Here is a 16,066-nt window from a genome sequence, read left to right as displayed (position 1 = left end):
AGGAAGTTATAGGTTCAGATTCTGTAGTATTGGTGGTTATAGCTAATGGGTTTCATTATCTTCAAACAATTATTTTCAAATCCTTGCTCTTAGCTTTCTTTTTATTCTCCATACTTCATGACCTAAGTGGTTATTGAGATCTTTTCCACCCACATCTTACACTGGTTACAGTGATTTCAACAAGTATCTACCTCTTTCCAAATGACACCCAAATGTTTATTTCTCCCTGTGACTTTTACCTTGAGTTCCAGATGAGTAATCTCTACAATAACGGGACGCTAGGTTTTCTTCAGAAGCCTCAGTGTCAAAGTCTCTGCAGAAATGGGTAAAAAAGGAACAGTAATCTCTGTTCAAGCACTTAGTTTATAGCATATATAGCATATATTCCAAGTAACAGTGTAAAGTCAGTACAGAAGAGCTTTTATTTCACTCATTTGGAAGAATGCAAAAAAAATCCCACAAAACAAACCTCACAGGAGGTTTATGTTTTATGCTTTATGTTACAAGCAGGATATTTAAGCTTTAGATAAAGAATCTCCCAACAATTAGAACAATTCAAAATGCAGCAGGTTGCCTAATTAAGTGAATTATCAATAGCTGGAAGTATTCAAACATAAATTGCTTTGGCTGCTTTTCAGAGATATCTTGTAGAATGGGACAGGAATAGATGACCTCTGAGATCTTTTTTGATACTAGAATACTACTATACTTTTTCACCTCTCCAACATATCTTGCATCTGTCCCCTTCCTTTCTTCTATTCTAATGGCCAACATAGGCCATTACCACCCCTTGCTTGAACTATCACAAAAGTCTCCTAATTGTTTTCTCTGATTCTCTAGTTTTCCATCATTTCAATTAATCTTCCACAAATATCAAAGTGATTTTTCTAAATCATAGTTCTGATCATGGCATTCCCTTATCCAGTAAACTACAGCGAATCCCTATTATTTTTAGGTTGCAATGAAAACTCCTCTAGTCTTTAAAACCTTTCCCTACCCTGCTTCTTACATTTCCAACTTCATTGTATAGTATTCCTTTTTCTGTCCTCTGCAGTCCAGAGAGATTGGCTTCTTGCTGTACCTTCATAAATCCTTCTTCCAAGTTCTTCCTTTTCTACGCCTTTGTACTGATCATCTCCCCTTGCTGAATGAACTTCTAAATCTCATATTTCCTTCAAATTTCAACTCAGGTGTCACTTTCCATGTGAAACATTTCATGATTTTCCCTCCTTAGCCACTGATGTCCTCTGTCCCAGAAATATCTTGTGTTTATTATAATTATACATGAATACATATACATGCTGTTTTTTGAATAAAATATAAGTTCCTTAAGCAGAAGTATTGTTTCACTTTTGTCTTTGTATCTGCATTGCTTAGTATAGTATCTGAGAGTAATAAGCACTTTCTGATTGGTTTATGAAGAAAATTAGAGAGAAGCAAGTGCTGTTCCATTCTTCTGTGCATTAGAGGACATGAAATCCCTATTGAGAAGTCAAAGTTTGCTTAGACTGAGTGCTCAAGCAACCAATGTGCACTTAATGATCTCAAGTAAAAACACAAATCCCATTGCTTCTCCCTGACCTCTCAGATTAATCCTAGGAGGCCAACACCCAGAATAAAACACCCCGTTTCCTGTCATTAGGTGATTTCAGTGACATTTGTTAGGTATTATTTCTTCCCCTAGCCAAAGGGTTCTTGGGATAAAGCCATGAGCAAAAGCTAGTATCCCTTGCTCAAAAGAACTCTAATGATAACTTAGTAACTGTAGCCTGGGTTCTGACTTGCCTCTCCCATAAAGAGAGGTGCAAAATCTGTCAACACTGAAGTTCTAGGACTAGAAGAGTGACCAAACAGTAAGACCCCATCCTGAGAGTTCAAGTCTGAAAGGTGAGCAAATTACCTCTTTTTCTTCCTGATTTTTCCTTTCAAATCCACAACCATGAGGTTCCAGGGTTCATGGAAGTGCTACTTCCTTGTGGAACTGAGTTAGATTGAGTTCATGAGAGTGCATTGGACAATGAGAAGAGACAAGGGACCTCCAGTTATACCCAGTGCTTCAGCTCCTGAGGACTCTCCAAAAACAGGGCATGCACTTTTCATTTCTTGCACCTGGAAATTTTTCTTTATGAACCCTGGGAGTGACTGAATCTCTCAGAGGAATTTTTTGTCTTTCTCTGAAATGATTGCCATCCTAGAAGAATCCAGTAAAGCAGGAGGACTTAATATTTTTTGTGTAATGGATGTGTTTGAGTTTGATGAAACATACAGACCCCTTTTCAGAATGTTTTTACATGCATAAAATAAAATATATAGGATTATAAAGGAAGCCAATTTTCTTCATATTATATGTCATTAAAAAGTTTATAGATCCAAGTTAAGAACATCTGCAGTAAAGAATTGTTGAGGACTAATGAGCAGAGCCTCTAAATCCATCTTCTGTTCATGTTTTTTGTCTCTACATGTGATTATGCAGGCAGAGTCAGAAGGAACTCATTGAAATGCTTCACTTAATAAAGAATATTTTGAGGCTCTGAGATTTCTTGTAGCAACAAGAGGAGGGGGAAGAAAAGAGAGCAAGTATTTGTTAAATACTGACCATGTGCCAGATACTGTGCTAAGTACTTTACAAATATCTCATTTGATCATCACCAGAATCCACTGAGGTAGGTGCCATTATTGTCTCCATTTTACAACTGAGGAAACTGAGGCAGACAGTGGTTAAGCAACTTGCCTGGAGTCCCACAGCTAACAAACAGCTAACAAATGTTTAAGACAAGATTTAAACTTGGGTCTTCTTGACACTCATCCCAGGTCCAGGGGCCTACTAGAGGACTAGACTTAGCCTCCCAACTATCGTTTTACCTTAGGATCATTAAGTCAAGTATTTAAGTTCTCATTATATTCTAGTTGCTATGCTAATCTCTGGGGATACTAAAAATATCAGAGTTCCTCTCTTAAGAAAGGGAAGATGTACATATGAATAGGAAGAGTTTCCCATTTAGAAGCTGGAGACACAGAGGACATTAGGTACATGGGAAATAAAGAGCAGCTGGTGATGGGGATTGGGAAGCAGATAAATTGTTGTTGTTTGAATTGAGCCTTGGAGGAAGTCAGGGATTCTGTGAAGGAAGGAAGAAGGAGGACATTTCAGACGTAGGGGATAGTCTGTGCAAAGGCCTAGATGTGACAGTTGGAAAATTTACTGTGTGAAAGACATTAAGTGAGCCATTATGTCTGGATCATAACATTCAGAAGAATGTGGAGGAAAATGTGAAAGATAGGAATGGACCAGGTGATGAAGAGCCTTGAATGTTAAACAGGGCATCTAATACTGGACCTCAGTTAAATTTTTTTTCCTTCTGTTCCCACAGATCACTTCCACAGGAGAATGGTCACAGGAAATCACTCCCTTGTATCTGCATTTATTCTGGTGGGCTTAACAGATCAACCAGAGCTCCAGCTCCCTCTCTTCTTCCTTTTCCTAGGAATGTATATTCTCACTGTTGTGGGGAACCTGGGTTTAATCATTTTGATTGGACTGAATCCTCACCTTCACACCCCCATGTACTATTTCCTCTTTAATCTGTCCCTTATAGATCTCTGTTATTCTACTGTTATTACTCCCAAAATGCTGGTGAACTTTGTCTCGGAGAAAAACATCATCTCCTATTCTGGCTGCATGACTCAGCTTTATTTATTTTTTTTTTTTGTGGTTTCTGAGTCCTTTATTCTTTCAGCTATGGCTTATGATCGTTATGTTGCTATCTGTAATCCTCTGCTCTATAATGTAACCATGTCCTACCAAGTGTGTTCTCTGCTATTGTTGGGGGTGTATGTAATGGGATTTTCTGGAGCCATGGCCCATACAGGTTTCATGCTAAGATTAGTCTTCTGTGATGTCAACATTATTAATCACTACATGTGTGATGTACTCCCCCTCCTAGAACTCTCATGCACCAGTACCCATGTTAACGAGTTAGTGGTTTTCGTTGTTGTGGGCATTGACATTGGAGTCCCCACTGTTACCATCTTTATCTCTTATGCTTTAATCCTCTCTAGCATCCTCCACATCAACTCCACAGAGGGCAGGTCCAAAGCTTTCAGCACCTGCAGCTCCCATATAATGGCCATTTCTCTTTTTTTTGGATCAGGAGCATTTATGTATCTGAAACCTTCCTCTCTTCTATCCCTGACCCAAGGAAAAGTGTCTTCTTTATTCTACACCATTGTGGTGCCTATGTTGAATCCTATTATTTACAGCCTGAGGAACAAGGATGTCAAACTGGCTCTGAGGAAAACTCTGAGTAAAAGAATATTCTGAATAGGCCAGGAGAATCACAAAATAGAAAGTTCTATGTGTTTTATTGGAGTTTTTAAAAATTCTTCCTGATTTGAATGCTTTTCTGTATTGGAGAAGCAAATCTTTGATTGTTGTCCTCATACAGAATAATCTCTACCCTATACATGAATTCTTGTCTTCACACACACACACACACACACACACACACACACACACACACACAAAAGTCTCTTTAGTAAAATTCCTAATGCATCAAATTCATTAACATTATACATAGCTTTTTAAAAATAACTTTTGTATGGGAAAAACCCTATAACTTTCAAGGAAGTCAGTGGGGCTAGCAAGACCAATAAGTTTGACATATGCAATTTTAGATACCATAGAGGTATCTTTCATTCAAGTTTATCTTGAATTCCTTCTAATTGCCCAATGCCATACAGTGAGTTGGAGCAGACTTTCCTTCGCCAAGTGCTATGAGAAAAGAGTTTCAGATTGGGGTCATAATTGTGAATTCATTGTCATAATTGGGAGAAGAATTAATATTCTGGGTTACTCCAGGGTTTGGGGGAGATTCTGTGTATTAAGGATCAGAAAGAAGTGTTGGAGTGTGGTATAAGATTAAGAGGGACAGGAAACAGGAAACTTTCCCTAGGCGTGACATGTTGGAATAAATAGAAGGATGATGTTGAAATCAAGAAGTTCTGTGTTCAGTTCCTCTTCTGACACATATTCTGACCCAGACACATCACATAGCCTCTTTGTATCTCAATTTTCTTAAAAGTCCTTGAAGTTCTACCTCTATGATTCTATGACCCTTTCTGTTTGTGTACTCTGGCAAAGTCATTTAATCTCAGTGCTTCAATAAATTCCTTAGGGCAATAAGTTGTGGAGCAGTTATTGAGGAAGAACAGCAGCCCTGGGAGAAGAAACTTACTCCCTGGTCTTCTTTATGCCAATGAAATCCTTGCTTTATTTAATAAGCAGAATATAGCATTGTGTAGAGATATCTTATTGCTCTCACTTCTTCTACATTACCAGTCCTTTCTGCTTATATGGTTAGTTTTGTATTTTGCCTTCCCCTATCTGTGGTTCCTGGTTTGGCAGATCACATACTCATAGATTTAGATTATTATTATTTGCTGGAAGGGACCTCAAAAGCCATCTTGTCTGACTGTTTCAATTTAGAGATGCTGAGAATTGAAGGGATTTCCCAAGAATCAAAGAGTTTTATGTTTCAGAGGAAGGATTTAAATCTGGGTTCTCATACACCTGAACCAATGTTCTCAGGCAGTTTTCTTTCTCTTCCTTCCCTTTTTCATTTAAAACCCTCTTAATTAGATTTCTGAGACTGTTAGAAAATGTATCATAGAATCTGTGAATCTTAGAGATAGCAGGGATCTCAGAAGTTGAATTTAATCCCTACATAGAGGATATCAGAGGTTGAATTTAATCCCTACATAGAGGATGAATGCCTTCTGCTGTGCTTGACAGATGGTAGTTAAGTACTTATTGTGAATTTATGAGAAAGATTGATTTCAGTTTTTTTCTACCGTGGTAGCTCATGTACAAGACAAATTTTGAAAAATGGAAAATCAGTAGATTAACATGAAGGGATTATTACTGTTTTGTCTTCTCTTTGGTTAGTCCTTCTTAAATGAACTAAATTTCAAAAGTGTCTGAGAGCTGTCCAAGATTTTATAAATTCTATATTTTAAGTTATGGTAATGAAGTCCAAATCCTACTTATACATACCATCTTTGTTCACTTCCTAAATTTCCCCTTCTCTTCTAAAGTCCTTGCCCTCATTAGGCAGCAGAAGTGGTAAAATCACCAAGTGTGTCTTCAAGGTCTTCATTTTCTGCCATGAGATTTAATGATCTCTAGTAATTTTTTACAAGTTCCTTTTTGACAGTACTATTTGTCTCCATAGGAGACATCATTGTTGGTTAGTGTTTTATCAGGCCTGACACACTTTGGGCCATCCTCCTTCACATTCTGTGTTCATTGTATGGAAAGGAGCATGCTTCTTTACTGCTCATGTTGAATCAATAATTCAGTCAGCAAGAGTTGCTAAGCACCAGTTCTCCTTTTGTCTTCTTTTGACTGTGGCATCTTTTCTGATGGCAACAGTGGCAACATCCTCACCACTTGGAGCTCAAAAAGGTACTTTCTCTGAAGGTTCAGCTCTTTTCTCTATGGGAAGAACCTCTTATTATTTAGTTCTAAGTGTTCAGTAGTCCTTATTTTCTTCTTCCTCTGGGTCACTTTCTGCCCTGAACCATATGATTCTTGTTAGTAAAATGTGAGTAAGTAGGTGGGACCTACCCTGATCTCCTGGGCCTTGGGTCACTTCTGGAAAGACTGATTCAGTGTTCTATTTTAATGCTAAAGGACTTGTGTTTTGGAATGATGAAGTGATCCTTTTAGTCTGTATAATGGGGAATGTGTGAGTGGGAAAGGAAGATAAGGCTGTGCCAAAGACCACTGAATGCTAAATAGGTAGAGTTGCCCATGGAGCCTTACTGGAAAAAACAACTCTAATTGCTGTTCTCTTCTCATCTGTCAAGAATGTTGGGACTCCTCAAGTTTTCCCTTATATTTCCAGTGGAGGGGAGAGGATGAAAGGTTGGTGCTCCCCTTTCCTGAAAGTAATGGTATCAGTGACTGCTACTCATGACAATAAGCACATGTCTAGGTGAAACTGAAACTGGACCTTAAGTATTTCACTACTTTTTATGATTTGTGTTTTTTTCCTTGAGTACAGGTGACAAAAGTATAATTATGAAATAAATCTTTATAGTCTTGGTGACAACTTCCTGAGTTTGAGAATGGGATAGTTTGGGTCTGGGTGCTGGTTACCTAGCAGGAAGTGACTTCTGAAACAACTTCATGGAGGAGATGGCTATTTTCAAAATGATGATTCCTGCATTTCTAGAAAATATGGAGTTAGTTGCTCAGATAGTGAAGAGCAGCAGTAAAGGTGAAATGTCTTTATAGCAAGCCACCTCTCCTAGTAATTGAAGTGATAAGCTATTTCATCGTGCTTTAGGTATTTGTCAATGTGTGCTCAAGAGTCTTTTGTGTTACAAACATTTTTTTTTTGTGATAGAGAAAGTAAATAGCTGTCTTATAGCTGATCATCCTTGTATATTGAGGAGCATTCTGGAAGGGATGCACTAATCTCTTTTGAAGAGATCCTATATATAAGCCAAACCTAAGCTTGAAGAGATAGGTGCTTACTGAACCAAAGGATAAAAGAAAAGCCTGACCTCTCACTTTGAGGCCAGGCTCCCCCATAGTATGAACCCAATACATGTTAAGAACTGAGTTCTTTAGTGGCAGATAAGTCCAACATCATCAGTCAATGCATATTGTATTAGAATCACTCTCTGCTACTTTAGTTTGTTTTTCTTCTTTCTTTTCTCCTAGAAGCACTTCTATTTTTTCAAGAAATTATGGACACTCACAGTGAAAAGAGTATACATCTTTTAAAATACTAAGACCCTTAGCATTTTATGTTTTACTAAGAGCTTTCCTGTCTCTACTCCTCAATACTGTCGTATTTGATACTAACCACAATTCTTTGATTTGGGAAATATATAAAAACTAAATGAGTGAAAGCCACAGATGGTGCTGTAGGGTTTCAGACAAAGGCTGATCTTTCAAGAGGCAATATTTCATGGTGGATATGGGGCTTGAAATTCTCCTTGAAAGAGAAATTGAATGTGGGGCTTGAAATTCTCTACCTTAGCTCATTGCTGACAAGTGGTTATCTGGGCCCCTCTAGAAACTCCCAGTGGTGGAGAAGCTACTATTTCCTGTGCAAGCTCATTTAACTCTTTGACACCTTCAGAAGTGTTTTTTTATAAGTTGAGCTAAAATCACCTTTTTGCAAATTCCATTGCTCCTAATTCTACTCTCTGGGACGGGGCAGAACATATTTGATCTCAATACCACAGTTCCTTTAAATATTTGAAGACAATGTGAATGATGTCTTGGATTTGGTGAGCAATGCTAACAAGTAGCAAGTGGTTTTTCTTTCCTGTGTTCTGAGGTGGGATTGGAACATAAAGTTTACAACGTAAGGTCATGTAGTCTTCTTGCCCCGCTGGTCTGAGAGGAGAGTTTCTGAATGTGAATGTTCCCAGATCATGAGATGGTGTCAAGTGGGGAAACTGCAAAATATGAAGAATTCCTGAAGAAGCCCATTATGGAAACAGATATGCCCTTGAACACATAACCCCAAAGAGGCATTCAAAACAATGTTCTGAATCCCAACATTCCTATGTAGAGATAGAGGTCCTAGATTTTCTGGGCAGAATAATCCCAGCATTTAGTCTTCTAGTAGAGAAGAAAAATTTCTTGGTTATTGCCAGTTGAGAATAAATCCAAGCATAAGACTTCATAAATTACATTGACACAGAGAGAGATGCATTGTTTTCCTACCTCTAGAAGAAAGATGAAGATCACCCGGGTGGCCGTTGTCATTGGAGGATGGAAATTCCTGAGCAGTTAAGGGAACAAAGTCATGACATGGGAGAGGAAAAAGAAAATTGGACCTTGATACCCTCACTATTATAGTATTTGCAAGTTAATGCAAGTCTAGTGGAAAGAGACGTTTATTTTGTAGCCACAATGTGAGTTTGCTTTTCAGAGAGGAGGCCAAATCAATGAGAGACGCTATAGATCTGGGAGCTACTTTAAAAGAGAAGATTTAACTGGACTATCAAGGTGTTGTCCCCAAGGCAACATCTGTAGGTTCAGTTTTCTTCGAAGGGAATCTTGAGGCTTACTGTGCATGTTTTCTGTATCTCTTTATAAGCTTTAGTTGTTCCATCAAGACTTCTGCTTTTTCTGAAATAAAGGCTTTCTTTTCTTAGACCTATATTCTCTGTTACCTTGAGTGTTTGTGAAGTGGAGATCCAATTAACCTTCTTTATGGAAACTTATACATGAAGCATTTGAAGATTTTCCATAGTAAATCCTGCAAATGGGGCAGTGGGTGATATGATGGTTTTTGGTCAGCCCCCAAAACCAGACCTGATTTGTGTTAGTCTAGAGTTTGATGAGTCTCAAGACCACAGGATCTGAAATAATCAGATTTGCCCTAAAAGCATATTACCTTCCTATTTACTTTGCATCTGTTTTGTAATAACTTATCTCAGCACATATTTTTCACCAGCAGCATGTAACTTATTTGAGGGCAGAGACTATTTTTGTTTTTATTTTTTAACCTTAGTACGAGACCTAGTTTGTAATAGACACTTAAATATTTGTTGATTTATTGAATGAATAATTCTCTGATTCATTCAATTGTTCACTTAACACTTAAATGGCTAGAGAAGGAATCAAATAGATGATAAGCTCTGTGATCTGGAAAAGGAAATGTCAAGTTACTCCAGTATCTTTGCAAAGACACCCTCAAAGGGGGTCATGAAGAGGCCATCATGACTGAAAAATGACTGAACAACAATAATAGAGATTAAAAACAACAACTGAATTCATAGTAGTAACATGTGCCCATGAATGGATGAATAAAAGTACCGTTAAGTATTACATGCATTTATGTGTATATACACAGATATACACAGGAAGGGAATGCCCCTAAGTTAGGGAAGAAGAGTACAAAGATGGGGTGGAATAGATATGGGGAAGATTTTTGATCAGCAGTTTCTCACTTTAACTGTGTCTCTGGATGCAACTGATCTCCAACCAAAGCTTCCTTTGAACTGTACCAAAGGAGAAAGAGGTAATTCTTTAATCTTTTCTCTCCTCTGATCTCCTCATCCTTAGAATCATAACCTCATCACACCTGTCATTCACCAGCTCATCAGAAAATATGATCACTGTAATGAGGATTCAGTATTAGGCTGTTAAGTATTTTAAGAAAAACTCAGCCACACAAATACAAAAAGCTTCTTGTTAATGCCTCCAGACAGCTTTCTGGTGGGTTGGATGAACTTCTTTTCTTCTTTGTGGTCCCGTACCTTTATATAGTCACTTTGTAGAGGTAAAGTTCTTCCTTTCTTGGTTTTAAAATGTGGTGAGTAATTAAAGTCCTTACTAGTATCCAGCTGAAATACCTAGTTTGGAGGTTTCTGAAATTCCCAGGGCTATAGCATAGGTATCTTGGTTTTCATACTACTCTTGCTTTCTATGTGTAGATACATGAAGCAGAGTTTGTTTCCAAGGTTGGGAAGAAGATTGTTCCCATAATCTCTGGATACTTGACTTCAGACACTGTTAGGAAGTAACAGTAGCATTTCTTGGGAATAAGGGAATCATAGAATTTAATGAGTCTCTTGTGGCATGGAGTATGGATTCTGGATCCTTTGCAAACTGAAACAATTCCACAAACATTTATTAAGCTTTTAATGTTTAGAAGATATTGTGCTAGATATCAGGGAAGAAAAATGTCCTGATATGTAGGGAAGAAGGGAGGCAATAAAATATTTAAGTAAGTAAGTGTAAGGTAACTTTAGGAAGGACCGAGATAGCTTTGGGGAAGAATACTTAGGAGGTGGCCCTTGAGTTGAGTATTTGAAAGAAGCTCAAGATTTCAAGAGGCCATGATGAGGAGGGAGGGCAATCAAGCACAGAGAGTAGCCCATTCAAAAAATTTACAATACATTTTAGAGTTTATCTAATAGACTTGATAAGGCCCCCTGACTCCAGTTTTAGTGTCTTTTCCATTTCATCATGGTGTAGCAAACTCTGAAGCTTATGTGTCTTAACAGAGGTCTACATCATCCTCAAGATTCTCCCATAGATAATGAGAATAATTCTGATTCTGTGACAATGGTGTCCTTTTGCTTGTGGATTCTCTAAATTAAAGACTAGAAACACATATTATTTTTTAAAATTAGAGAATACTCAGTTATTACACCAGAGATTGATGTCCAGGTTTTCCCATAATGGTGCTGGATTAAATGTTTTTGATTGCTTGTTTTTTCCCTTATCGCCTGTATCCATGACGATTTGTTCCTTTTCTTCATAAAAATATTAGCTGAGCTTCACAAATATTGCATAACTGTTACATATTTCATATAAGGAAGAGGATTTGCTATGTGCAAAGAAGAGAAGAAAACCACATGTTGATACTCTGTGAACTGTATACTATTGGATTCAGACTGTAAAGTACACAGAGTTCTTGAATAGTTATGCTGGATCTAGTCTTTTTTAATCATAGTAAATCCTGAAAGGAATTTCACTGCAATATTTTAAATTCATACAATATGTCTAAATACACATATGACCTTATCTACTACAATATACACTACCTTATATTTTATATATATGTATATATGTGTTTATGTGTATATTTATTTACACATGTGTGAATATGTGTATATAGCATATATAGTACCTTGTATAGCACACATTTGATAGGTGAGAAAATGGATACCCAGAGGGGGCTATATGAAAATTATACAGATAACTTGTTGAAGAATTAGAGCAACACCTCTGATCTCCTGCTTCTGAAGACACTGCTCTTTTTATTGTGCCATAAGTCTTCTAAAGACAAAGGAGGGAGAAGATGAGTTTGGGCCTCTTTCCAAATCCCCTAGGTATGTGAGTTTGACATTCCCAGGAAAGAATGAGAAACACTATATGGCAGCTCCCTGGAAGGTAGCCTGTGATAAATAGGAGGACACACATTGATATAAGGAAGAAAGAATATGCCTATGTTCTTTAGAGGATAGAGCAAAAGGAATTTAAAAAAAGAAGTTAAGAATGTCACAATATCAGACATTGAGTAGACTTGCGTTTTAGACTGTGAGCTCCTTGAGAGTATGGAGTAGTTATCAAAGTAGTCTAAGAGAAAAAGTTTCTAATTTATCCCCATTTTACACATAACCATGCCTCTTGGTTTTAGATAGTCACTAACATATTACGGATACGTAGAGTCATTAAGGGAAGACTAGTTCCTTTGGTGTGAGGGCTACTTCCTACCTTTAGTGTCTACAGGATTCACCCAACTGTTTCCTGTGGCTCTAAGAAGCTGTAACATGTGCAGCAGCCACACCCCAGTAAAACTTTGGCTGACGGGATAAACCAGGTTGAGGGTAAGAAGAGTCCAGCAAAAATAATATTCTGATTGTTGTAGTTGGGGCAGTTCTTAAGCCTCTCCTATGTATTTGGGCTAGTTTTTTTTCTTAATAGATATTGAGACTATCTCAGCACTTGATTGGCTCAGAGGACTGAGGGGTTGGTTAGCTGACATGATGTCTAAGTCATTTGAGTAAAAACAGCCAAAGGACTTCAACTCTGAGGTGTAACTGATAGAGTTTTGTGGACAACTCAGAAGTAGGGGCAATTTGTTTAGTTGAAGGAAGTAATGGTGTATTTGATAGATATCCTAATTGGACATCCTTCCCCTTCTATGGCTAAGCAAACTACTTTTGTTAACTGTTGAAAGGTCTATGACCACCTGAGAAATGGAGTGAGTCAGATCTAGCCTAGAACAATTGGCATAGTTCTTCAGGACTGGAATGAAATGATCTTATCTTGTTGAAGATGGGAGTAAAAGGTAGTGCAGAGGAAGGGGGCCTGAACTGGCCTCTATGTTTTTGATGGTTATTTCTGTGAGGCCTCTAGGGATGTTGGTTGCTTTAACATGAGATGTTACCTCCCTCAAATCTGTCGGTTTTGAGAATGTCTGTGGCCATTCAGCAAGGGGACACTGACGTAAATATGCTTCGTGTCATTGAGAACTGTATCCTGAAGAAACCTGAGGCAAATTGTTGTTTGAATTTGTATCATTTCTTGTATTTGGGAATGCTAGTATTTCCAGACCCATTCACTGTTAGGCCTTGTCCTTAGTCTGTCAGGGACTACCTCCCCAGGGCCTCAGACAGCAATTTTGGGGTAGTCTGGGAAGTTGCACTGAAACAACTGCTTGAGACTTCTTGTGTGATACTTGGGAGGTCAGTTGTGCCCTTTTTTGGGAGATACTTGAAAGCTTGATTGCTTGATTGTTTCTGGGGGCCAAGAATCCTTTCTGAAATTGGAGGTGTGAACAAATTGTAGCCCAGTTAATTTGTTAAGGACAGGGGATACTGTACCAACTTAAGAAATTCGAAAAGATTCATAGCTTCCACTCTCACTCCCAAACTGTGAACTGCTAATGCTAACTCTTTCTGAGACTTCTTGTGAGGGCCTCTGTAGAGCTCAGGTCTCAGGCACTCACCCCAAGACTGGCAGAAATAGCTGCTGCTTGCATATGGAAAATGGATTGCATGTGCTGGCATAGAGAAGTCTCTGATATTGTGGTGGTTGCTTTTACTTTGTGTTGCCCTAGCATAAAAGTAGGGTCAGGTGCCCATAGTGGCACTGTCAAATGGCTTATCAGAAACAAAATTTTTATTATTGGAAATAACATTAAATAGGATAATTTCCCACTGTATCCTAAGAACCAAAAGGCCTTGTGGTTCCTTGAGTATAAGCAAAGCATCTTATTTAATATCATTTCCACTAATAAAAATGCTGTTTCTGATGATGAACCATTTGACAGTGCCCAGAACTTTGAGTTTCTTTTCAGATGTTCCGTAACTATGGCTGCTGAAGATAGAGGGGCTATAACACCTATAAAGAAACAACTGGCAGGTTGCATTTCCACAAGGATTGCTGTCCTAGACTCTGGCTCTGGGGACTAGGTTGGAGTGAGGGGTGGTGGTCTGGGCTGTGCAGCTTGCTGTTCCTAGGACTCTTGGGCTACTCTTTGGTAGCACTTGCTTGACCATTAGTGTTGGGGATGGAGGCACTTTCCATATGAGAGTTATATCTTTCCATGATGGTTTACAGGACTCAGCTGGAAGCAGGGGTGGTGTTCTGGGAAGGTATTAACAGTTTTTGGGGCACTGAAAATAGCAATTAGAACTATCCAAAATCATGATGAATTGTTTTAAGAAATCATAAGGTGGATAATTACAACATATCATTGAAAATGATATTTTCAATATCAGGGATATTGAAAAAGCCATCCTTTTGGGAGGATTACATGAATTCTCAGGTCTGTTATAATTCCATCAATCTGTGAATAATTATTTTGAAAGGGAAGAGTTATAATGTGGAGCTAAAAGTAAAGTACTTTGAGAAATCTCAGGAGAGACACATCATTTTTACCTGGATAGATATAGGAAAGCTATAAGGAAGAGGTAACATTTAAAGATCATTCCAGTCATGGGGTATGGTACTGAGATTGAAAAGTACAGGATAAAAACAGAATGGGAAGAGTAATACAGTTGGATTAGAATATAAAGCATATGAAGGAGAGTAATGTGAGATAGGACTGAAAATTAAGGTTGCAGACATATTGTAGAAAGCCTTAAAATCTAGGATAAGATTTCCATCTTTCTACAAATTCTCCCCAACGCTAAAACAGCCTTCTCTTCACCGTTTATTTCATCCAGCTACTCCTAGTCTTCAAATCCCAACTTTCCCTAAAGTAATCTATACCCAATGCCTCCAACATTTTTTGCCATAGACACTTGCATTTTCATTTCTTCTCCTCTCCATTTTTGGTAAAATAAGCTAACAGCTCTTGAGCTGTCTAGGTCATTAGTTCATTAATTCAGCAAGTATTTAATTGCTTTCTAAAATGGTTGTATTAATTTACAGAATTACTAATAATGCACTAGTTCTTCTGTCTTACTACAACTCCTCCAACATAGACTCATTTTTTTTTTTGGTCATCTTTGCCAATTTACTAGGTATGAAGTGAAACCTGTGTTGTTTTGATTTGCATTTCACTTATTTGTGATCTAGAGCATTCTTTCATATAATTGTTTGCAGTTCTTTTGAGAAGTCCCTGTTCACATCCTTTGACAACTTACGTATTGTAGAGTGGCTTTTGGTTGTCTACATTTCTGTTAGGTTTCTAAACATCTGGGAAACCAAAACCTTATCTGAGCAATTTCATACATTTTCCCCATTTGTCTATTTACATTTCTATCTTAGAATTTTATTTAAATATCTATTTTTTTTTGTTCCAAAACTTGTTGATTTAGTGTGATCCAAATCATCTATTTGATCTACTGTAATTATCTTTATCCCTTATTTGGTTAAGAATAAATCTCCTGCTCATGGTTGTGGATGGTATATGATAACCTTCCATTTAACTTTTTGATGACATTATTTTTAATATTCAGGTTGTGCATTCATTTTATATTTGTTACAGAACATGGTGTAAATTGTTGGCCTCAAGCCTAATTTCTACTATATTGCTTTCCAGATTTTCCAAATAGTTCTTATCACCCAGGGAGTTCACTGTTATGTTTTTGGCCTTATAGAACACTGTGTTATTGGGTTTGATTATTTCTGATTCTCCTTTGCCTAGTTTATTCCATGGATCTACTCTATTTTTTTTAACCCAAACTGAAATGATTTTGTTGATTTTTAGTTTATAATACAATTTGAGGTTTGGAAATCATACCAGTGTTTAATAGAATAGAACTGGAGGGTACCTCAAAGGCCATAGAATGCAATCTCTTCCACAGTATTCCCTCTAGCTGGTCATCCAGCCTCCACTTGAAGACCTTAAGTGATGGTGAGCTAGCTACATCAGTCCATTACAAGTACAGACAGCTCTAATTTTTCAGAGTTTTTCCTTACAGAGTGATTTTTATGTATTTAAATGACCTATAGTATGGGCAAGTCAGAGAGATTTTAGCATGGAATGGGGAATATGAAGAGAGTTTCATGATCATGACCTAGGAAAACTGGGTCTTTCCCTTAGACTTACCCTACTTTCCATTGGAGATAGTA

At 37.7% G+C, this 16,066-nt stretch overlaps 1 protein-coding gene across 1 annotated transcript; it reads left to right on the top strand.

Annotated features, from left to right (window-relative positions):
- Positions 1-3,385: 3,385 nt before the first annotated feature.
- Positions 3,386-4,321, top strand: LOC140509037 (olfactory receptor 8B8-like). The gene has a single exon (XM_072616948.1). The coding sequence runs from the start codon at positions 3,389-3,391 to the stop codon at positions 4,319-4,321; it is 933 nt and encodes a 310-aa protein (XP_072473049.1). The 5' UTR covers positions 3,386-3,388.
- Positions 4,322-16,066: the final 11,745 nt, after the last annotated feature.

Source organism: Notamacropus eugenii, chromosome 5 (assembly GCF_028372415.1).
Source record: "Notamacropus eugenii isolate mMacEug1 chromosome 5, mMacEug1.pri_v2, whole genome shotgun sequence".
NCBI lineage: Eukaryota > Metazoa > Chordata > Mammalia > Diprotodontia > Macropodidae > Notamacropus > Notamacropus eugenii.
This window is presented reverse-complemented; position numbering and strand designations above follow the sequence as displayed.

Excerpts from the sequence above, each read along its gene's own strand:
- LOC140509037 (XM_072616948.1), top strand. The coding sequence starts at position 3,389 with ATGGTCACAGGAAATCACTCCCTTGTATCTGCATTTATTCTGGTGGGC.